This window comes from Adelges cooleyi, unplaced genomic scaffold, assembly GCF_023614345.1.
Source record: "Adelges cooleyi isolate 19-005CV unplaced genomic scaffold, UGA_ACOO_1.1 ACOO_flye_CR_arks_rails_tigmint_CR_PRNA_30, whole genome shotgun sequence".
Classification (NCBI taxonomy): domain Eukaryota; kingdom Metazoa; phylum Arthropoda; class Insecta; order Hemiptera; family Adelgidae; genus Adelges; species Adelges cooleyi.
Window position 1 is genome coordinate 2,322,128 of NW_026095971.1, and position 22,552 is coordinate 2,344,679.

At 31.0% G+C, this 22,552-nt stretch overlaps 2 protein-coding genes across 3 annotated transcripts in view; both read left to right on the forward strand.

Moving 5' to 3' along the window:
- The window catches only part of LOC126838492 (uncharacterized), a 37,298-nt gene that overhangs the window by 12,695 nt on the left and 2,051 nt on the right, over positions 1–22,552 (forward strand). The window contains exons 1-3 of one of the 2 annotated variants that reach the window (XM_050572981.1): positions 6,397–6,426; positions 18,131–18,348; positions 20,028–20,196. In XM_050572981.1, coding sequence (XP_050428938.1) covers positions 6,404–6,426; positions 18,131–18,348; positions 20,028–20,196 — 410 coding nt within the window. In that variant the 5' untranslated portion in view covers positions 6,397–6,403. Of the gene's footprint in view, positions 1–6,396; positions 6,427–18,130; positions 18,349–20,027; positions 20,197–22,552 lie in introns of those variants that run through there. The other variant, XM_050572982.1, reaches the window with a different exon arrangement.
- LOC126838493 (la protein homolog) lies at positions 3,537–4,770 on the forward strand. The gene is given in 3 exon segments (XM_050572983.1): positions 3,537–3,620; positions 4,163–4,387; positions 4,390–4,770. Coding segments are annotated over 2 exon segments (504 nt in total). The 5' UTR covers positions 3,537–3,620; positions 4,163–4,167; the 3' UTR covers positions 4,674–4,770.

Consider the following 22,552-nt stretch of genomic DNA (forward strand, 5'->3'; position numbering starts at 1 on the left):
TAATACACATAAATTAACCATTGCCGTAAATTAACCGTATTTACTTTTTAATAAGTCAATTAAGTTTGAGTAATTAATTAAATACAGAACAATGGTTATTTTTTTTTTAAAGATAATCAGGTTTTTTAGCATCGTTACGGAGTGAGAAGGTATTTATTTTTTAATAATGATTTTTTATTTTATATTACTTAAAATTTCAGATGATTTTTACTTAAACTCATATACTACGACGAATTGCAAATTTAGGTCACACAAATTCACTCAAGTGCCAAAATCGTGCAATTATACTTATTTTAATACGTTAAAACTAAAATTCTACTTTTTGCTTGGGTTTTTTTATTTATAGTTTATTTGTTAGTTTCATTCGGTTATCGATTTTTCTAGTTTGTGATTAAATGTAATTTTGTATTGCGCTAATCATAGTGTAGCCCTACCTCGCAGACCTTTAGTATATATCAAATAATATTAAAATAACGAATTTAAGAGCCGATAAAGACCCGTTGCTAAGCGGAGTTATATCCTTTTAAAATTTACGTTAAACAGCAAAGTAGGCGTAAAATATCTAAACGGCTTATGGCAGGTGTGTTGTATAGCGTATATACAATGTATAGAATCCAACCCGAGTCGCTCCGACGAAGCAAATTGCCGTTTATCACATGAATGATTTTCGGATATATCCGTTAACCGACGTTTCGGACTCTCTGCAGAGTCCATCTTCAGGGATTATGTTAACTGTTAAGGCATTCATTTTAAAATAATATTCTGTTACCAACTGTACTTGAGCCCTCTTGGACGTTTACCCTAAATAAAAAAAATAAATAAACAACCCGAAAACGTTGCCGACAAAATAAACTAAATTGTTTTTAAGGAACTGCGACATTTATGCTTGTTTATTTCAAACAGGTATACCCGAAACATTAATTAAAATACAATATTTGAATATAAATACTTAATAATAAGCTAATGTGTTTATATATATTTTATTTTAACCCAAATCAATATTTCCAGAATAATTACTATATTTAAATTATACTTCTACTTTTAATTTTGAACAAGTATACGAATAATTATACAAATAATCCGGGTAAATTAGGTTGCGCCGAATGATGAAAATCTATTCTACAGCCATGCACATAGTCAAAATAATTTTGTTTGGTATGCAGTGGCGTGCACAGGGGGCGGGATTTATGGGCCTTTTTTTTTGTACTTTTAACATGACAGTACATCAACATAAAATCAACATTGAAGTTCATTAACATACTATGTAATTTTTACGTACTCGTTTAAAACAAAATTTATCATCGAAAATATGTGCTGTGGTGATAAATGGTAAGTGATACCAAACACATTAACCACAATTACGTGACATTATTATTATGGAATCCCCCCCCATACAAAATTCCTGCGCACGCCACTGTTGGTATAAACTTGTTCGCTTAAAAGCGAGTGTACGGTGTACAATAACAGATGGGAATAGATAAAGTATAACTTACAACACGGTACCAGAAAATATACTGTAGAAAAACAATGAATCGGATTATTCATAAAACAAATACAAAAAAGTGAAATGTTGCTATGAAAACACTCAAAAACTAGCTGTGTACGTATCATAACGTAATAAGAAATAACTCATATAGGTATAGGTATAAGCTACAGCTGACTGCATTTTTGGGTGCTGAAAAAAAACAGACAAACTTACTGGTTTTTCGACAAATTGAAAAATAAATAATACAGATAGTCTTCCTCTTCAAAAATAATTCGTTTTGCGCAGAGAAAATACAATGTTGATGTTTTTATTATGGTTGCACTCATATACATTGACGCGAGTTACACACGTGGAACTTGAAATATAATCGAATCCATTCGAATTCGGTTTTACCGTTAGCAGAATCAATGTTACCTAATGATTAACTGTACCAGAATATAGTAATCTGTCTAAGTAGAATTGATTATTAAATGAACTAATTTCTCCACGGGGTGATCAGAGGAGATAATATATCCACGTCGTTATTAGAAAGTAGAATACAATGAGTGTGAATTGTGTGACATCATTTTGTTGAGTTCATTTATTAAAGACAACAAAGATTCAATTATTATGAAATATAATGTTTCGCTCTATTATCGTGATTATTTTATAATACTCGTTAAAATAATTTTGTGTAAGTAAATGAGTGTCATATTATTACGTTATTTTCTAATAGAATCTTCTTATAATATAAAGCGGTCAAAAATTGTTTATATATACCCTGAATATTAATTTTTTTTACCCTCTTTTTTTGGAACAAAAACAAAAGAAAAATATTCAAAAGTGGACCATTAAATACAATGTGTGCCCTCCTCTGACCAAAAATATAGCTAAAAGGAATGTTCTGTAATTCGTTGGGCTTTGAGGAATTTCGGGACAGGCCGTGAAGTGGTTACAAATAAACAAACAAACTTTCGCGTTATTTTTATATATTATTAGTATGAATATGTTTAGACTGTCCCCCCTAAAAAAAATATTCATCGAAAATAAAATCCTACAAAATGTCAGCCTTCTAGGTCAATCCTAAGTGCTTTGTTTCCTGGTTTTAACATAATATTATAGTAATAATATGTTGGTATACGTAAAACTGTTACAATAATTATTCATACATTGAGCTATCAATAGTTAAATTTCAAAACGAAAAAGAGGGTTTGTTAAAATATTATATTTAAACGTTAGAATTCACAAATAACACAGAATTACTGATTTGTATACGAGTTTATTTTAAATAAGTGAAGAAAACATTTTTTTTACGTTTGATATCATAACAAAGTTGTTTTAAAAAGTCTTCTAATATTTCGTTTTCCGGGTGTTATATTTTACTTTATTTTTTGACACAATTTTGAAATTTTAGTTTTAGTTGAAATTACATGTACTCATTCATTAATTTTATTCAAATACATAAGTAAATATGAGGATGATAAGTATACAATTGTCCGTATCATCCTCATATTTACTAATGTATTTGAATAAAATGAATGATTGAATACGTGTAATTTAAACTAAAACCTCTTTAAAAATAGTGTCAAAAAAAAAGTATTTGTTAAGTATACAATTGTCCGTTACATTGCGTATCTGTCTGTCATCAGTTTCACTAGCCCACAATTCAAGTAAAAAACCAGCGTCAGTCAACAGAATTGTTCATCAGTTAGTAAAGAATATCCATGCTTACAGGAAGGGATATTAATATCATTACACATTATCATTATTTAATACATTATATGTGTGCGCAAACGAGTTTTCACTAATTAAATGTATCAATTAATTATTATTAGCTTACTTAACATTGTGTGAAAAACCAACAACTCAAGTAAGTAATAATAAAGAAATAATATCTTACAGTAATAGCATGTAAATTATTACACAAATGCATTTTTAATTAACAACAACTGAACTTTATACAACCAATTAAAAGTGGGTATTTTTTTTTCGTCCCTAATATTATAGTAAATCAGCGATAAGATGACGGCGGGTCATGATATGTACGGCTGGTATAGTACATACCGGTCAAATATTATATCAGTCAACGGCTAACGTTTACTTCGGTCGCCTCAAAACCTTGTACATCCGTATTCGACCACTGCAACAACCTATGGTATGCATACAATTTTTTTAATAATTTTCTACTCATACAGTCTCATACCTACCATTATTACTAACATCAATATGATTAACTGTTTGTTCGTTTTTTAATTTATGACTATCAATAATTGTGATACATCTAAGTGAATAATTAATTTCAAAAATGACATAAGTGATTTTTTACAATAATGACTTTTTGGAAAATTTGATACATTTATATGCTAAAAAATAAATGTTTGGGTTATAAACCTCCAACTCCTTCAGCTGAGCTCCTGGTTATCTGCTTATTTAAATTATCAATAATTAAATTTAAATACCATACTAATAACTATAATAATTTTATTCTTTTTATAAAATTGTATTTTGGTAAATTATACTCATTTTTTACTTTTTAGTTCACTTTTTTACTATTTTAAATTTTTTAGAAAAGCATGTTTTTAAAAAGAAAAATGTTTTATCTATTTAATTCTTATATTTTGGCCTACCTACTTTTCCTTTTTACTTTCATTGTACAACGAATAATACATGACTAATAAATTGTCCATGACGGTTTAGCAACAATGGACGTTAAAATTGTGGAACAATTGGAATTCTATTTTGGCGATGCGAACTTACCTTGTGACACATACTTGCAAAATCAGATAAACGCTGACGACGAAGGATGGGTGAGGTCGATGTCCGGGGACCCAGCCGTTATAGCAGCCGCCGTTCGGGACGCTCCACATGGTACTTTAATCGAGGTAAACGACAACAATGAATGTATCAGACGGAAGCCTGAACGGTCCAAAAGACACTCAAAGACATGGTAGACCGCACAGTCTACTGTACTGGTTTCCCCAAAAACGCAACACAAGATGATTTACTAAACTTTGCCGATTCCCTCAAGCCAGAGTTCAGCGTCATTAAAGTGTTTCCAGGCAGAACAACCGTCTCACAGAAGTTTACAGGAACGGCGTTCATCACTTTCGAAACCAAAGAACAAGCTGACACGTTCAGGACAAAAGACTCGGTAATATACAAAAACACTATTAATCTGCGGCGAATGCGTCGCACGTTGTTCATATGAGTAGCAAGCAAAGTAAACTAAATATAATTGTTTTTCACTAAAAAAAAAATATATTATTAATAATTAAATTATTTTTTTTATTTTTATTTAATTGAATAATAAATGCTAGTATTAATTTTATATTGTTTTTATTAAAATATACAGTCTTATTATATAATATATTGTGTGTATTGAACTGAAATCTTTATGCAAAAATTACTCAACACCCGCAAGTTCAAAGAAGGTAATGGACTATAAAAAAAGTCACCATAGTGGGGTTAGAACATAGTGTAAACGGAGCATAGTGACAGGGAGGTCGGTGTAGTCACAAGACTGTAAAAGTTCACTGTGAAAGTATTAAAATAACTCTAAAAAAACTCGTTGAAAAATAAAATCGTTGGTATACACATACATAATAACCTACAATATAATAAAAATAATTTATTAGATACCTGTTAACTGTTGACATTAATACCGTAAGTTGAGATTAAACTACTAAAAATGTTGATTAGTCGAATAAAAAATTTGTAATATTCTTAAATATCCAAAAAAATATGTTAAAAACTAGTTACAATTATTTCCAAAAAAAAATCCTTCCACTAAATTGATCACTATGTATACATTACAAAAAATAAAATCTGATAAGTAATAATTAACCGGTAACTATCAAAATGTATAAACACTACGACGGGGTACCTAAAAGAAACCGAACTATTTTTGTACAAAGTGATTTATTTAATTTTTTTACAAAAAACCGTTAATTTCCTTCAAAGTACTCTCCATTCGAGTTAATACACTTGTCTAATCTTTTATTCCACCGTTCGAAATATTTTTTAATTCATTTTTTGTGATGCCTAACAGCGCCTCCGTCGTTTTTGTCTTTACTTCAGCCACGTCCGCAGCAATTTTCATTCCTTTTGTGTCACTTTTCATTCGGGGGAATAAGAAGAAGTCACAGAGGCTAGATCAGGTGAATAGGGGGGATGGGGCACAATGGTCATACCAATTTTGGTCGAAAATCGGTGCACAGAGAGGGCTGTGTGAGCGGGAGCGTTGTCGGGATGGAAAAACTAGTCCTCCGACTACCAAAAATCAGGGCTTTTTTTTTGCAAACTGTTGTTCAATCATTTCAAAACTTCCAGATAATAAGCCTGGTTAACTGTCTGACCCGGTGGAACAAACTCTGAATGGACGACTTCTCTCACATCGAACAATTTTCGAAATTCTCGTTACTTCACGCCGTCGAAGGACGTCCAGAGAGGGTTTGATCATTAATTGATATTTCCACACTTTTAAAACGGGAAAACCACTCAAACACTTGAGTTTTCCCCATAGCATCATCCTAGTAGGCCACTTTTAAAATTTCAAGAGTTTCTGTGCCAGTTTTCCCGAGCAGGAAGCAAAACTTAACGGCCGCGCGCTGTTCGCGAAAATCAGCCATCACAAAAACGACGAGCGCGCAAAACAACTGTCACAAAAAAATTAACAGATATCAGTTATCTTTAAAACGATTTCGCGATTTATGATTTTAAGACATAATGATTTTTATTAAACAAAATATTGATGAATTTATTAACAAATTGCTTACATTTTTCTCTTGTTATAATGAATCTGGTATAAAAACCTATTTTAGGATTGACACACTTTTGTCATGCATACTTCTAATTTAAATACCGGTCATTTATATAATTTTAATTATTTCATGACCTACAGGCTACAGTTGCAGTTGCAGTACGCAGTTTGCGCCCTCAATGAAGCCCGTGGCCGGCAAATCGTAAGCCTTTTTTATCCTAAAAATAAATACTTATATAAATAGCTTTATTTATATAAGCTATAGCTTATATTATTATACAGCTTATTTATATAAGTATAGCTTATACTAATAGCTATACATGTACATGCTCCCAAATCAGCTGGACAAATCCGGACGGCAGTAGGTATTATAGCTTTCTTTAGATCCGATTTTTATAACTGGTGTGACTAAAGTAACTGTAGCCAAAAATCTTTCAGATTTACTTGAACATGGAAACGTCTAAAACTGTAAAATTATATTTACTTAAAATATATCTAATATACCTATAATAGCGGTTTAAAGGCAATTACCTCAAGCTGTTTGTCTGTATTCAACGTTTTTTTTTATTGAAAATAACGTTACGAAATTAACGTGTTAGTATTTTTTTATCAATTTTATAATTATAATTATTATTTATTATTCAAAAAATATTGTAAACGAAAAACTACTAAACGTGAACGACGAGGAAAATATTTATACATATAACTGAACTATAATGATAAATGTCCCACCTCAGAATTCTGTGGTACCCCGATAACGCGGATAACGGCTCTGAAGGAAGACTAGTTACTTTTGTCGATTTCTTAAAATAAATATCATCTTTATTTCCGTTAATATCAAGAATTATAAAAAAACATATATAAATATATATTATACAAGCTGTCCAGACCCGGCGTTGCCCGTGTATTAGAATAGACACACAATCAGCTGATCGGATCACTGTATCCCTGTGGTATGAAAAACCATAGAGATGTATTGATAACTATTGATAATCATAATTAATCATTTTAATCAATTAAAAATGGTCTATCGGATCAAATTGTGAATCTAAACCTTTCTCGAATCAACTTAATCGCGCACACAAAATTTCATAAATATCTGTCCAGCCGTTTAGGAGGAGTTTGCATACTTACACACGGATAGAAGAAATTTATAAATAAAGATTTAAGTGTAGAGTTAATGTTTGTATGTATATTTCATTTAATATTCTAAAACAATACTAGTACACTATACTCTATAGTTTTTCGCAAACAAGAAATAACAATTAAATAGTGTCTTCCTCATCGTAGACACAGTCTAATAATAGTAAAACTATAGTCTATAGGTAGTAAAAAATGAATGTGTCTTATTGATAGCGCGGTCAACCTTGTATCAGTACTTAAAACTTAAAAGGATTTATAACAGCCTAGTTTAACAGGCGAGATTTGTACTATCGCTTCGGGCAGAATGATCGATACCTACATAACATTATAGCTAGACATTATTCGCTGTCAAGTGATTTATGCTTGTTGAAGTTGTAAACTGTCTAATCCTAACCTGAATAATTTGTAACACCATCTAGTTTACCATTTATTATTAAATAAATTATATGATACACATTTAGAATAATGGATAATAATTAGTCCCTGTAGATAAATAGAAATGTTATGCCTAATAATGTATGAATGTATTAGATATACGACCGAAAATAAAATGATGAATGAAAATTGCAATTTTAATATGAAAAGTTGATAAGAATACTTTTTGACATTTTCATGTCTTAGCTCTGGCACATAACCGAATAACACTGTTTTCGGTTACTTAGTGTTACCAAAAAAGCGTTACCACACGGAGATGGGGTTGAGGGTGGGAATGGGGATGGGATGGGGGGTGGAAAAAAGGGGTGATAGATTGGGGTGAGAGATATGTTGTATTCACAACGATCAAATTATAGCTGAAAAATAAATTCAATGTAATTTAACAGGTCATATTTCCTATGAATTGTTTAAGGCCAGATATTATGAAATCACTAAAATATAAGCCAGAAACTTGATATGTTTACTAGCTACCTTAGATACTAGATTGTTAATATACTATTTCATTATCAATAATTCCACCACTATTATAAATTTATTCGGTACTTCAACGAGACATGAAAATGCTCTTTCGTGGTTGCAAACTCGGCAGAAAAACGTTTTAATGGCTATTAGATACATGTTAACTCTTGACATCAAAAAGTGATCTTTAATCTATTTCTGTCATAATATATGATAAATTATACGAGGTGTTTAACATTTTATAAACCAGTACTTTTTTTCAATACAAATTTGATCGCCTGACTGATTTCTAAAAAGTAAATTGGCAATTAGGATGAATGAAAGTAGTAGGTATATCTGACTCAATCTAATAAGAATTAAATTTATGAGCAGCAACCTTAATATTTATAAGCAATATTTTTATTTTCTAGCCAACTTGTTAGTTTTAGATGCTTTATCCTTTCAATTTACATATTTTAATGGATATTTTAAATTATTATTTATAAAACCGACAACGGACATCCACGACCTAACAGCTTTATTGTAAGATTGAACTACACGCATACAAATAAATAATAATTGATGTACTCGAGTTGTTTTTTTTTTTTTTTGGAACTTTTTATAAGTAATAAGTGATAATTTGTGTTGGCAACAACGATAAATAGTTAATACCAACTCTTGTTAAGATCTGATCGGGATAACTCGAAACGGCAGCAGTTTTTAAATAAATAAAACGCATTCTCAGGAATAAATGCGAACACGATGATCTCCTAAAAATAATAAATTTGATTTGACATTATTAGCCATCGAGATGCACTTTTAAATCTTAGTTAAGTCACAGACTTGATATCTCGACATGTGATGAACTTACACATCCTTAAGACTCGCTGACAGTGTGATTAATTTGTACGATAAGGATTTATTACTGAACTGTTCAGCGGGATTTATATTTTAAGTCCGTTCGCCTAAACTTCTGACTTCACTGTACACGTTCAAATGTATAGCACACCTTGCGTAACTACAAGCCTTCGGGATTTTTCTTGTAAATAAAGCAGTATTATAACAGATAACATAGGACGGTAGCTTTTCCCATTTTCGCTCAACGAAGGTAGAATAAACCTGTCAAAAGCGTTTTGAAAAATCTATATACTATTACCTATAAAGCCGATTGACACCGTGGTAATCGCAGCCATTAGGTTCGTACTTCCGAGTGTATACAATCAATTTCGCGTTTACAATGTCATGTTTACACAGTTAAACCGATCCCCACAACAAAAAACTAACAGCTGTTACCTATAAATAATGAGCCTAGTGTCGAAGGCCAACTGCTTTTAGTTAACGTTTTAATTAATCGTTAGCACACTTGTGCGGGGTGTCGCTATAATTGTTTACCGCGGTCCGATTATTTTTACTCGCATGTTAATAAAATAAAAACACTACGTACCCAAATATTAATCACGCATATTGGCAAATTGATTGGAGAAAATCCATATACCTTATCCTCTAACTGTGTCCAAGTATACACAATCAAATATTAAAGTACTTACTTTTTCATATTTAAAATACTCAAGAGGACGGTTAGACCCAGTTTTAATCATATTATCTTTAATAATATAATAATGATAATAATAATTATTATTATTTATTTTATAAAGTGCAAAAACGTTATTTTGAAAAATTACTTTGATATCATGATACTGTTGAAGTTTACTTAATTTATTAAAAATATTTAACAATCTTTTATCGTCATTATAATTTAATAATAAATTAATTACGACCAACACGTCTTAAATATATTTTCCATTATTATTTATAGGTACCGGTTAGTTGTAGATTTAATATTTCAAAACAGTAAAAATAAATTTTCACAAATCGTAACTGTCCAACACTTTGTTATGCCGGGTTTGCACCAAGTCGACAAAATGGAAACAATTTCGCGACATTATCCAAACTGGCGACACAATGTTTCTGTTTTTGGAGACATTCTCGTGTCCCCTCGAAAGCGGTAAACACCAAAGGGTTTATGTTTTGTTTCTGTTTTCGGCAACATCTGTCTGTTTAGTGTAAACAGATGTTGCCGCGACATATTGTATTTATAAATATAAATGATAAATTCATTATCATTATCACCAATCAAAACTATAATTGTTATTTTCTAATTTTACCGCGGAATATATAGATAATTTTACTACTAGGAGCGCTAGTGTGAGAATGGAATTTTTTTTAAAACTACTTTTTTAATAAATATGTTCTGGCTAGAATATAGACTGATCGTTTACTTTTAAAAGGAGTCAAATTATTTTATTATAAGAAACAGTGCTATGAGAAACAGCTTGTTTTTAATTTCCCGAAAGTTTTACCCTTTGGTCTTAACCCCTTTCATGAAATATAATCGATTTATGTATGAATGCATATTTTAATACTTTATCATTAAAGCGTATTAATAGTGGTTATATATTCTCTCTGTCGCTGTCTCTATTTCCATTTTATTGTTTTTTTATGTAAACAGAATGTCTGCATTTTGTTGCCGTTTCTAATTGGTCGCCAAATTTAAAAATTCAGTTTGTTGCTGTTTTGTCGGCTTAGTGTAAACCCGGCATTATGGAACAAAAATTAATATGAAACCAAAAAACTATAAAGTTAATTTGTATATTTTAGTATTTTTTATCAGTCATTAGAACTTTATTTTTTTAATTTAATATGTATTAATCATATTAATATTTCTAAAGAATGCTGAATACGAGGAGCTGAAATTAACCAAAAGATGTTAAACAAATTTTCCTAACCTTATGATTTCTTAACTTTTAAAAAAAATATTATTTGTTACTTTTGAACATTCTTATTTTTATATATTAACTGGATATATTGTTATACTAGTCCTGTTGGTATGGCAGAAAGAACAAATCCCAAAAGAATGGAAAACTGCTATCATTTGTCTCATATTTAAAAAAAATTACCCAAAATGAGTAGTAAATTATAGAGGAATATCTCTACTGGATGTAGGATACAAAGTTCTATCGTCTCTCCAGCTGGGAAGTTTACAAACATGTGCAGAAGAAATTATTGGCAGCTACCAGTGTGTCCAAAGTGAAACTAGTACACAGTTTATTTAAGACCAATTACTACGTATGGCCGTAACACATGGGCCACAACAGGAGGGGACTACAATAAAAATCTATGGCACTGTATTCGACGACGTTGAGCAAAAATGGATAAGGAGGTCAAATGAGGAACTAAAGAATCTGTATACAAAAGAGGATATAGTGTAGTTTGCAAGGAGTTCAAGACTTGCTTGGGATGGTCATGCATGGAGAGCCGATGGTTCTTTCATTAAGATGATAATGGTAAATTTGATAGATCGGGGAGAAAGACCAAGAAGACGTCCAAGGCAAACATGGCTTGATGTGGTTAGAAAAGGCCTGGAGGAGTTAAAACCGGATTGGAACGGAGACTTGAACCTAGCTTACGAACGAAGAGCCTAGAATCAAAGAGCCTAAATGGCTCGTAAAAGCTTAAAAATTTTTTTTTAAAAACTGGTTATATTGAAATATGTGCTTTATATAAATGTGCATTGATATAAGTAAAAAAAAAATTTTTTTTATTATGTCTGGTTTTAACATTGAATTTATCGTGTAAATTATTTTGAAAGCCAAAGCGCCTTATCTTATTAATATTGCAAAAAAATATGTGCTCATGCCTAGATTTATAAAATACAAGTGTTTAGAAAAGCTATATGGAAACTGAGAATTATTTTTCGTATAGAGTCTTAAGAATATCTTACTTCTAGGTATGACTGCAGTTTATTTTTCTACGTCCAATTTGATTTTTAATACCCTCTGTACGATTTGGAAATTAAAGAAAAGTTGGTAGATAAGTGATTTTTAAAACAGCCGCCTCAACTGATACCTGTTATTTGAAATAATTTGAAGTTAAATTGATGGTAATTTTAGAAAATTAGATGTAAGAATAATACCTTAACGTTTCTTAATTGTGTTTAACAAAACATAATGCTTACTGGGTAATTAAAATCAAGTATAGACTAAAATTAATTTAAATTCCTAAAGACTATTCGCGTCCTCGGCATGGGTCTTTAATATAATAACATTTCTATGGTTTCTTTGTTCTGTCTATTTTTTAGCTTAACAAACAACACTATTATTATATTGTTGCCAATTTTATTTGCTACTTAGCATTTACATTCGGTAAAACAATGAGTTTGTTCATTCTATTTTTTTCACTGAATGCGTTCTACACTCCAACGATGTAAAACAAATTGAATCTCGTCGGGGGCACAAATTGAATGTAATAAAATCACAAAAATGTTGTTCATAAAGTACGTAGTGCGCGTTATTCAATTGTGCAATTGTTTAAACCGTTCAGTGTTTAATTAGGCCTTCGGCGTTTGAATCGGGTGATGTTTATACTACAGCTGTGCTATTATAATAATTTCAACTTGCAAATAAAGTACACTATGATAAAAACACGATTTTGAGCAAACAACGTAAAACCGGGAAAATGTATTTAATATGAATCTTAGTACTTGGGATCAGTTGTGTAATTAATGAAGCGATTGAAAGTATTATGAGTAGAATAAAGTGCGGTTGGATGAAGTAGAAAAAAGTCACATAGGTGATTGTGATAAGCGACACGTAGTATAGAGTGAGAGATTAAGTAAAAATAAAAAAAAATGTTCAGAGAAAATAAGTGTGTTATTCTAAATTAACCTCCTGGAACGCATGTGTTCTCATTTATAAAATGTGCATACTATGTTCACATACACATAATATACATATTGACCTAACCAAGATGAAGAGACAATAAAAGGGACAACTATAAACATTCCATGTTAAAACAAAAACTAATTTCTAGGGTAACGCGTTTTGGTTTGTGTGGAGGCATGGTCAGTTATAGATTAACGAACAGAGCCCAGAGTATACTGTATAGTATAAAAATCCCTTAGAGTAATATTATAACGGTCGGGTGTAATCGTAGCTCTCGAATTCAAGTATAGATCAAAGGTATTTTAGCGTTTAACCTGCGTAACATAAAACTAAATTTTGTGTTTTTTCCTAGACACTTGAAACTATAGAACCCTATCGTCGGTGTTTCGTTGAGCGTTCGTACATATTATACATTATTGCTTATTCCATTGATACGAAATGGAAGAGGTATTTTGTCGATGGTTTGAAACGTAATACATATACCTATGCACTGTTAAGTAGGTTTTGAAAACGAATAAGCGTCGAGTCGAATAAGGACATTTAGTATAACTTCACCGCTCGTCCTGAATAAATTACACAAAGGCATCACGTGCTCACAGCGCATACCGTTCCTTTGTATTTTTTTTAAACTTAAAATAAGGCGTAAAATGGAGCAAAAAAATAAACAGCCGTTGTATAGTATATCAAATTATCTTATTTTTCATTTGATGACGTCGTGTTAAATTATGCTTTTTCCCTTTACCGACGATGCTAAGTGAAATAAAATTATTATCAACCCACGGGCCACCGCACACGTTAGATGTGCCAAACATAATAATTCTCAAGCCACTCACTCTTCGGCTTGATCGTGACCAAATATACCACACAAAATATATATATATATTTATATTTTTTTAATAAAAATTTGACAATTTTTCAAAAAATATACATATTATGTTTTGATGTATGGGATATAATCGAACATGGGGATAGGACTTTGAAAGAAATATATTAGCTAGTTAACGCCTGAATTGCTTTTGAATGAAGAGAAGACATCATCAATTTGGCCGTCGCGTCGAGATCAATTCCGTTCGATGATTTTCGCCTGGTCGGTGTTTTCTCTAACCATCAGAAAGTGTTATAAATTATATAATAATATATCCACGCACGCGAATTTGATTTAATATGAAAAACGTTTTACTATAACTAATGGCCTTTTTTTTTTATCGACACACGCACAGTAATTTTACATATCAAATGCAAAAATGTATCATACAAATACGTATTATGTAGCTCGTGTTGTACACTAATTTATAATAAATGTACTTTGGATTATTACAAACATATAAAAACTCATACACCAGAAAAAAATGTTATCCGATAAAATTTCTTTTTATTAAACTTTCAATATTTTCCTTTTAAGCACCTATTGTATGCTCAATATTTTCAAAAAAATTTCCGGAATAATTTGTATCCTCAGTTATAAAATATTAAATAATTAAAAGATAAATAGAATACCTACTACAAAACACTTTAGACACTCTTTTTGTGCTAATTTGTAAACTAAACTTTAATTGCAGCAATCGTTTGGCAAAGAATTTCACGCAAAAATGAGAAAAACCATAAAATAACGAAGACAAGAATTCAAGAAATTACCTTAATTCGTGTTGTATCACCGAGAGCATAAACCTGATTTACCTACGAATCTGATAATAATATAAATCTTGGGTTTTCTTTAAAAGCACGTTCCACAAACATGGACTGTGGTAAAATATTAGTCCACGAGCTTACTTTCTTACTAAATTATTAAATCGCTTGTCAACTAAAAGAAAAACAACGATTTATTCATTCTACAACATTACACTATTTTTTCCAAACACATAAGTATTTAAAAGAACATATTATCGTACTTCTTTTCGATCACAAATCACCGTACAGATATTAGACACAGCCCAAAAGTTTTTTTTAATAAATAAACCTCATGATTTATTTAACCAATACATTTGTCTAGGTGACTTTTGTTGATAAAAATATAAAAGAGTCCATCAATTTTGTTGAATTCAAAATAATTCTGATTTTTATTGAAACTTGAGATCCTCTTCTAGGAGATAGGGGTTTTCTTTGTCAACCTAAATTAACATTGAACTATTAATGTTTTTTTCTCAATAAAGTACTTTCATATACGCGGCTACTGATCAATAAACGTGTTATATCATAAATATTTCGGCTAAGTTGCTTTGGAGATATCTTAAGTCTAGAAAAATAAATAAAAAATAATATATAAACACATATTGTATATTCAGCTCCACATCTAAGCTAACAATTCTCATCCGACATGAATAATACTATGATTATTATGTCATATTCTTGAAAGTTGTATAAACGGTGAAATAATGTGTTTCAACCCCTATCACGGAAAACGCTAATCACATTATACAAAACAAAAAAACTGGCTGTTAGACAGCTGTGGTCGAGTAAAGTCTATAGAACAAAAAAAAGTTGTACAAAATGTGTTAAACGCAACTACGTAAAGTCACATGCAAACTAAATCTTATAATTTTCCATATAAAATTTAATTAGTGTATTACCATTATCCACTTAAAAAATCTTGTTGGTATAATTTTGTGAGAATATTTTTGCTAAATCAACAATCTAAAACACAACTACATACTATTCAAAATAATACACGCTACATTATTATATTGTTACACAATAGCACCGCTTTTTTTACTCGAGATTCGAGAAGATTTTATTCATATATTCATTTATTCATTTGGTACGCAACAGCGAAGGATAGGTAGAGTAAAAGATAATCATTGTCTTCTCGTTAACTGTTAGTATTACATAACTTATTACTAGCGCTGAATGTTCATTTTATGGTGTGAATAAAAGCAAATATTTACAAGTACTTGTAAAAATTCAAATTTTTATAATTTGTTATATTATGAAGAATTTTTACTAAAATGTCACAGTTTTTGCTTATGAATACACTTTATATCACAGTGATGTGGGATTATTTTTGGGGCAGCTTTTGGACCCTTTTAATAACAAAGTCTCCCCGTTATCAAACTGGGGCACTATTTACACTCATTTGGATATCATGGGAAAACTCATCAGTCATCGAACTTGGAATGGTCCCAGGTTGAAAGGAAAGTTGACTAGCTTCAAATGCTACCTATCTTTTAAAAATTTAAATGACGTCCTTACTAATAAAACTTGTAAGTTGTCACAGGTAGATATCGAAATATTTAACTATTATAATCAAAATCATTTTTTAAAAAAAAACTTAACAAGTAGTAAGCAGAATGAATCATAAAAAAACGTTTCAGCTTTATTGAGTGCATAATCGGAGAGAAGAAAATAAATATTAGTCTGCGATATTTTTAGATTAAAAAAAAGTTTTAAAAAGGCTACGATCGCCTGTGGTTGATGGGTATTATTTACCGTCGTCTCCCATTGTATTTTTGTAACAAAAACAAGAATTCTCCAAGAGAAAATTAGAGAAAGAATATTGTAACCGTTTTTTCAACACTGTTTTTAGTCATATTGTTTGTACATTCCAATCGCGCGAGGTAGACGCGGTGTATAATCGGTATCGCTCATATTGAATTCGTTTCCAAAATTTCAAACGTTGAGGCGATGGTAAAATAATCGTTTACCGATTACCGGAGTAACGTGGGGTGTAGAATATAAATTGTTTTCGCTTAAGTCCGAACATGTTTGAAACTCGCGTCTCAAGAAAAAATAATTTAAAACCCAATTTATAAAGTAGGTGGTTTTTATTAATATAATAGGTTTTTTTGTCTTGTTTATATTCGTTGTATTTGTTATAATTATGTTAGTCATACTTAAACAATGTTTGAATTGGAAACAAAAAAGGCCAATTCTGGTAGAAAAAAATATCTAAAATTATTAAAAACATTGTCATCCCTTAGTTTTTATCTTACATGCCGTCATCTGTTCAAGTATTAAGTAGTTTACACATTTTATAATTTTAAATATTTTAAGTTTAGTTTGCTAGGGCTAAAATAATTACAAATAGGTTAAAAAAAGTCATGCTGTATATTGTAAAGCTTTAGCATACCCCGTCTGGGTTTTTTTTTGGATCTACATAATATGTACATTACATTATATTGATTATGTCCCCCTCTTACTCATGGGTCCCAATCCCAATCCCAGTTCCAATCGTGAAAATGTTTAATAGCGTCCCCAAAATCGTGGTACATAGAATCGGCTTGTTCCTTTAATCATCACCTACCATTCGATAGAGTACCGCGGTTACCATGGTTACAAACCAAGTGTTTATTTTGGGTTAGCAACGAAAAATATTTCGTATTTGAAGTACAAAATTCGTGCTTGAGGCCACTCTTAGGGGTAGAATTTTCGAAAAGTCTATGCCAGTTACCTTCGCGGGAGTGTACTCAACAACTTTCCTAAGTTCATGATCGAACGGTGTACAACTAATGCATAAAGGATACACAAACAGACATACGTTCATTCATTATCCCTGTGGATAGGAGAGAAAGAATACTTCCAAGGTTCTCGCGGCTGTCGTAAAAGGCGACTATTGCGACGTCGAGCCGAACGATAAGTGGCCTTCAGTCGATCCACTTCTCTTGTGACACATCTTCCTATATACTGTCATAACAGTAGTGCTATATGTACATCAATTGCTTAAACTACTGCTATAGCAATAGTTGTCCACGAATGTGTTAATAACGTATACGTAGAACCCCGTCCAGTTAAAAGGCCCCGTCAATTTCTAATGTTCAAAAAAAAAGATTGAATTAAAACGAAAACGTAAAACTAAAAACATGCATAAAGTCTGTCGCGTACGTTGTAATTAAACGTGTTATGTCTTGAAAACAATTTTAAATACACGTGTTAACAAATTAAAGTCTCGGTGGAACAACAACGGCTGCAACGATACTTTTCTTAGCGCTAAAGTCTTGTTACACATAGCCTAACCGTGTACAGCGCAACTTTTCGAATAACTGTCGTTAAAACCTACAACAAGCTCATGATATCTTAGATAAGTACGACGAACACAGTATTCTGTTTGCTCGTGAATTGCACGCGATTCCCGCGAGTCAAGTAAAACGACTTCGCTAAATAGGAGGATCTCTAAACTTCGTTTATTAACTATACACCTAATTCAAGATCTACATTACTTGGCCATTGTGTTCGCAGTGCTCAATTAGGGTTTCCGATGACGTACTGGACCGCAGTGTTTCTGATGGTGGCTGCCAGCTCTTTGGCTACGGTCGCCGCCGTTTTGGACTATTCCAGAAGCCAACGTTACTGGGACGAACTCAACCCCGAAGAATCCGGCCGCTATCCCAACGAAAATCTCAGGACTTACGTGTTCAAAGGAGGCAACAAACATTTCGTCACTCCCGTGTTTCCAGGTAATGGCTTCTATTTATGTTCACACTAAACTAAGGAAGCCAGAAATGTGTTGAAAAACCGTAGTAAAAATGTCTACATTTATACTATTTTATTATGGCCCATTATTGTTTTTAATGAAAAATCAAATTGATAATAGAAAGACTCGGTGCAAAAACAAAGTAGGTAGCTCACAGAGAAAAGTTATTTTAGAAAAAAAAAAAGGATTTATCTGGTTTTTGTACTAAGTAATTCAACCATCTAATTTATTATTTTCAGTTTATAATAAAGCTTTTATTTATTAATGATAAATACATATTTAATACTCTTACAATAACTTCGTCGTCTCAAAAAAGTGTATTATTTCGAAATATATAAAATATGTTTATCAAATGCATAAATAATTAAAAATTAAAGCCAAAAACATAAAATGTGTTAAATCAAATTTGTAGTGAAATATATATTGTGATTTTTCATTGATATCAATTCCAAAATGTTGTTCATCAATATCCCAAAATATTTATTTTGTCTTACTCAGTAACACGCAGTGTGCGATTTGGAAAAAAAACCCTGATACGTAATTAAGTATTAAAATTTGCATTCCAAACGCAAATTGGTTCTCACTAACACATGAAAGGGCTTCACACCCCATTGTACATTCCCATTTATCAATATTGCTGCCACTTTTTTTTTTCAATTTAAATTTCAAAATTAAAGTCACACGTCAAATATGTTCTTCTCGTTTTACTTTGAATAATATAATTGAACAATTTTAAATTATTGTAGTACAAATATTTTTAATACTTTAGTCCATTAAAAAGGGGTTCAAAATTAAAATCACTCTTAACACTACTTTAACAAAAAAAAACTTACAATTAAGAATAAAAATATTTAAATACTTAACCATATATCGATAAATTTATTTATACTATTATCCCGTATTTTTAGTATCAATGTTATTAAAAATGCATAATGTATAATATCGAATATTGTATTATACTTATTTTAGGCATAGTAGGACGCCACTCCGTTAATTTTAAGGAGTAAAGTATAGGCAATTTTATACAAAATCTTAATTTAGAGTTAGAACTATACTGTATAGTAATGAGGATTCTTTATTGATTGCCATTTTTTTTGTCAGATTATCAGTCATTTCTATAGAATAAATTACAATATCTTTCCCATCAAAACTGCTTTGCATTAGACAAGTATGTGTTGGCAAATAATACCAAGTTGGATTAACAAACTCGCATACGTTAGCTCTTGTATTCCGTTTTTCCGACGTTGTCTCCCAAAGGAGGTTGATACCGATCTCCTTCAAATCAGTTTATCTCAGAGGAAATCTGATGCTTTGACAGGACAACTCATCCCATAACATGTGTATTACATTTTAAGCTACCTAATACGAAATATTTTGTGTGAACGAATTGTGAAGAATATGAGGGCGGTATTTACAGTAACCGTATAACATTTTCACAATGTATAAAGAAGAACTTTATCGATGGAGTAGTGTTTTAACGTAAAATAAAAGTCATACATCTAAGTTTTTTTATAACATTATTCAAAATTGCATCATGTACAAGTGTACCTTAATCTTTAATGTTGTATGAATGTTCTTTTACAATTAAATTGGTTAGTCAGAAGAGGGCATCTCTTGAAAAACGGCGTATCACATTATGACAAGGTTGTATTTTATCCACAGAAATGGACGCCAGAGGCTTTCACGAGTACGTGTTTGACGGGCTACAACCGGACTTTCAGTGGCCGTCAATCAAGTACAAAAGGAACTACTACCCGCAAGGCATTACTTCTAGAGGGTTCAGCGATGACATATTCCATCAAAGCTTTGGGATGTTCGAACCGTTAAAAAGGTAAAAATTGCAACGGCCTTTAAATTTATAGCTTTTTTTTTTTCTCTCGATAGAAAACGATAGTTCTATTTTTATCAATAGAAAACATCCTACGTGGCTTAAAAAATAGATACTCAAACCTATTATTATCGACGGATTTGTCTACCGGCTTAATTGATTAAAACACGTTTTTCGTGTTAAATGAAGTACCACAATCTACACATTCACTAAATCTTCATTTGAAATGATACTACTCACAATGTATTACAGAAACCGATTGTGAATATTGTCTATGTACATTTGGCCGTCGATAATCAATAACGTCGGAAAACTAGGAAAATCATTGGTGTAAGAAAAGTAGTTGAATGTCGTGGGTTTGAAGTAAAGAATTGTTCTTTTTCTTCTGGTAGCATTCAGTACTCTCTAAGAGTTTGAATTCATAGTATACATATTCTTTACACGTCTACAATAAAATCGAGCTTACAGCAATAGTGTTGTGGTGTAGGTATAAAGTTAGATTGTTTGAAGTATGGGAAGTAGGACAAGCCAAAATTAGATTTTAAAACGATAAATAATATAGATGTCTCGCGGGATAGGTTCCAAAAGTTCTGAATACTAAATGAACGTGCTAACGTCTAAAGTCTAAACTTCATAATCAGATAATAATAATAAAAAAGAGAAGTGCTTACAAATAGTGACCAAGAAAATGTTTAAAAAAAACTTGTCGAAATCAAATTTTAAAAAATCAATATATGTACGTTTAAATGTTTGTTGCAAAATATCTTATTCAGAACTAATTTGAAGTTGAGGAAAAAAACATGTTTTTGATTTTAGAAAGTAACGGTTGTGGTCGAATAAAACTATCAGAATAAATAATTAATGAAATAAATAAAATAAAGACATCTGCAAACTTCTATACTGCAAAGTGATTTAATTTTGCCTTTTTGGAATACATAACGCGTCCATTTGTTAGCGATTTTCATCAGAGACGGTAATGCAAACTGAGATAGTTCCTCGAGGAATTTTTTTTTAATTTCACAGATCAAAAACTCTGTAAAGACTTTGTGTAGTCGAAAGTCGGCGTTGCGTGTACCATACAATTGAGTTTTAAAATAAAAACCGTGATGATTATCGAGTCTCGTAAAACGGAATTAAAAAAAAAGTTTAGACGAAAAAAAGGAATCACGACCCAATATAACCGCCATAAACGTTAAAATAGTTGTTCGGCCTTCACATTAAAGCAAATAAAAAGACCTGGTCTCGATCATTAATCAAACGCGTAAATACAACAGTTTAAAGTAGTCAATCACAAATTACGTGGAAAAATGTTGTAATTTATCTAAAAAAAACACACGACGCTATAATGAGATCAATGATCATACAAATACAATACTAAAATTAGAACAATTTTATTATCGCATCCTAATATTTTTAGCTCGCCAGTTATAGAAATAGGTACAATGTTTATCAATATTATCGATATAATTGTATTATTCCTGCTGCAAATATACCGTTTCCATAATACTTATTTGACACGGACCGTGTTACTTATTGAACATCATATCTATCATGAAAACTCTATTGTATCTACGGCTTATATTTTGTATGATGTTTTGTTGCAACACATTGCTTGTATTAACCTACGTTATCGATTAACAACACTTCTACTGAAATTTAACACAAACCGACATCCCGGTGACATACATTATACCGCAATGTTACCCATTTCTTGACTTCTCACTAAGTACTTACGTTTCGGGGTCAAGACTTTGCTTCTAGCGTTATTAACTTGAAAATAACGTTAAATAATTGAAGCAAACACATTTTTAATTAAGTATTAACGTCGTAATAGCATGTCGCATCCGCGGTAACAACTAAGTGAAGCTTGACTACTTTTAACATTTTTTTCTTAAAAAAAACTTTAGAACAATTGAACTAAAGAAATTAACTTATTATTTCGTTTTGATTGCAGCGCAAGTATGGTACACACTAATTAGTTTATTTTGTATTCATCACCGTAAAAATAATATAGCCCGATGAAGATTATATTAAATGAATTATTAACTCAATGATAATTGCCGAGTGAAAAAAAAACATAAAATATAATTTAAGTATCATTACTTTAAGTGAATTCTTAAAACCCCGCTTAATTAAAAACAAAAAAAATTATCAAATAAACGGCAAAAAAGATCAGAGCAAAACAAACACTCACTATAAATGTTTCAAGGAAAATTTAAAAACTTGAAAATGCACTTTCAAAAACCCATGAACCTCCTTAACTTAAGTAAAAGGACATAATATAACTACAAATATATTGTAATAACGAAACACGTGTTAATTTTATACTTACCACGCCATGTGACACTTAAAAAATACT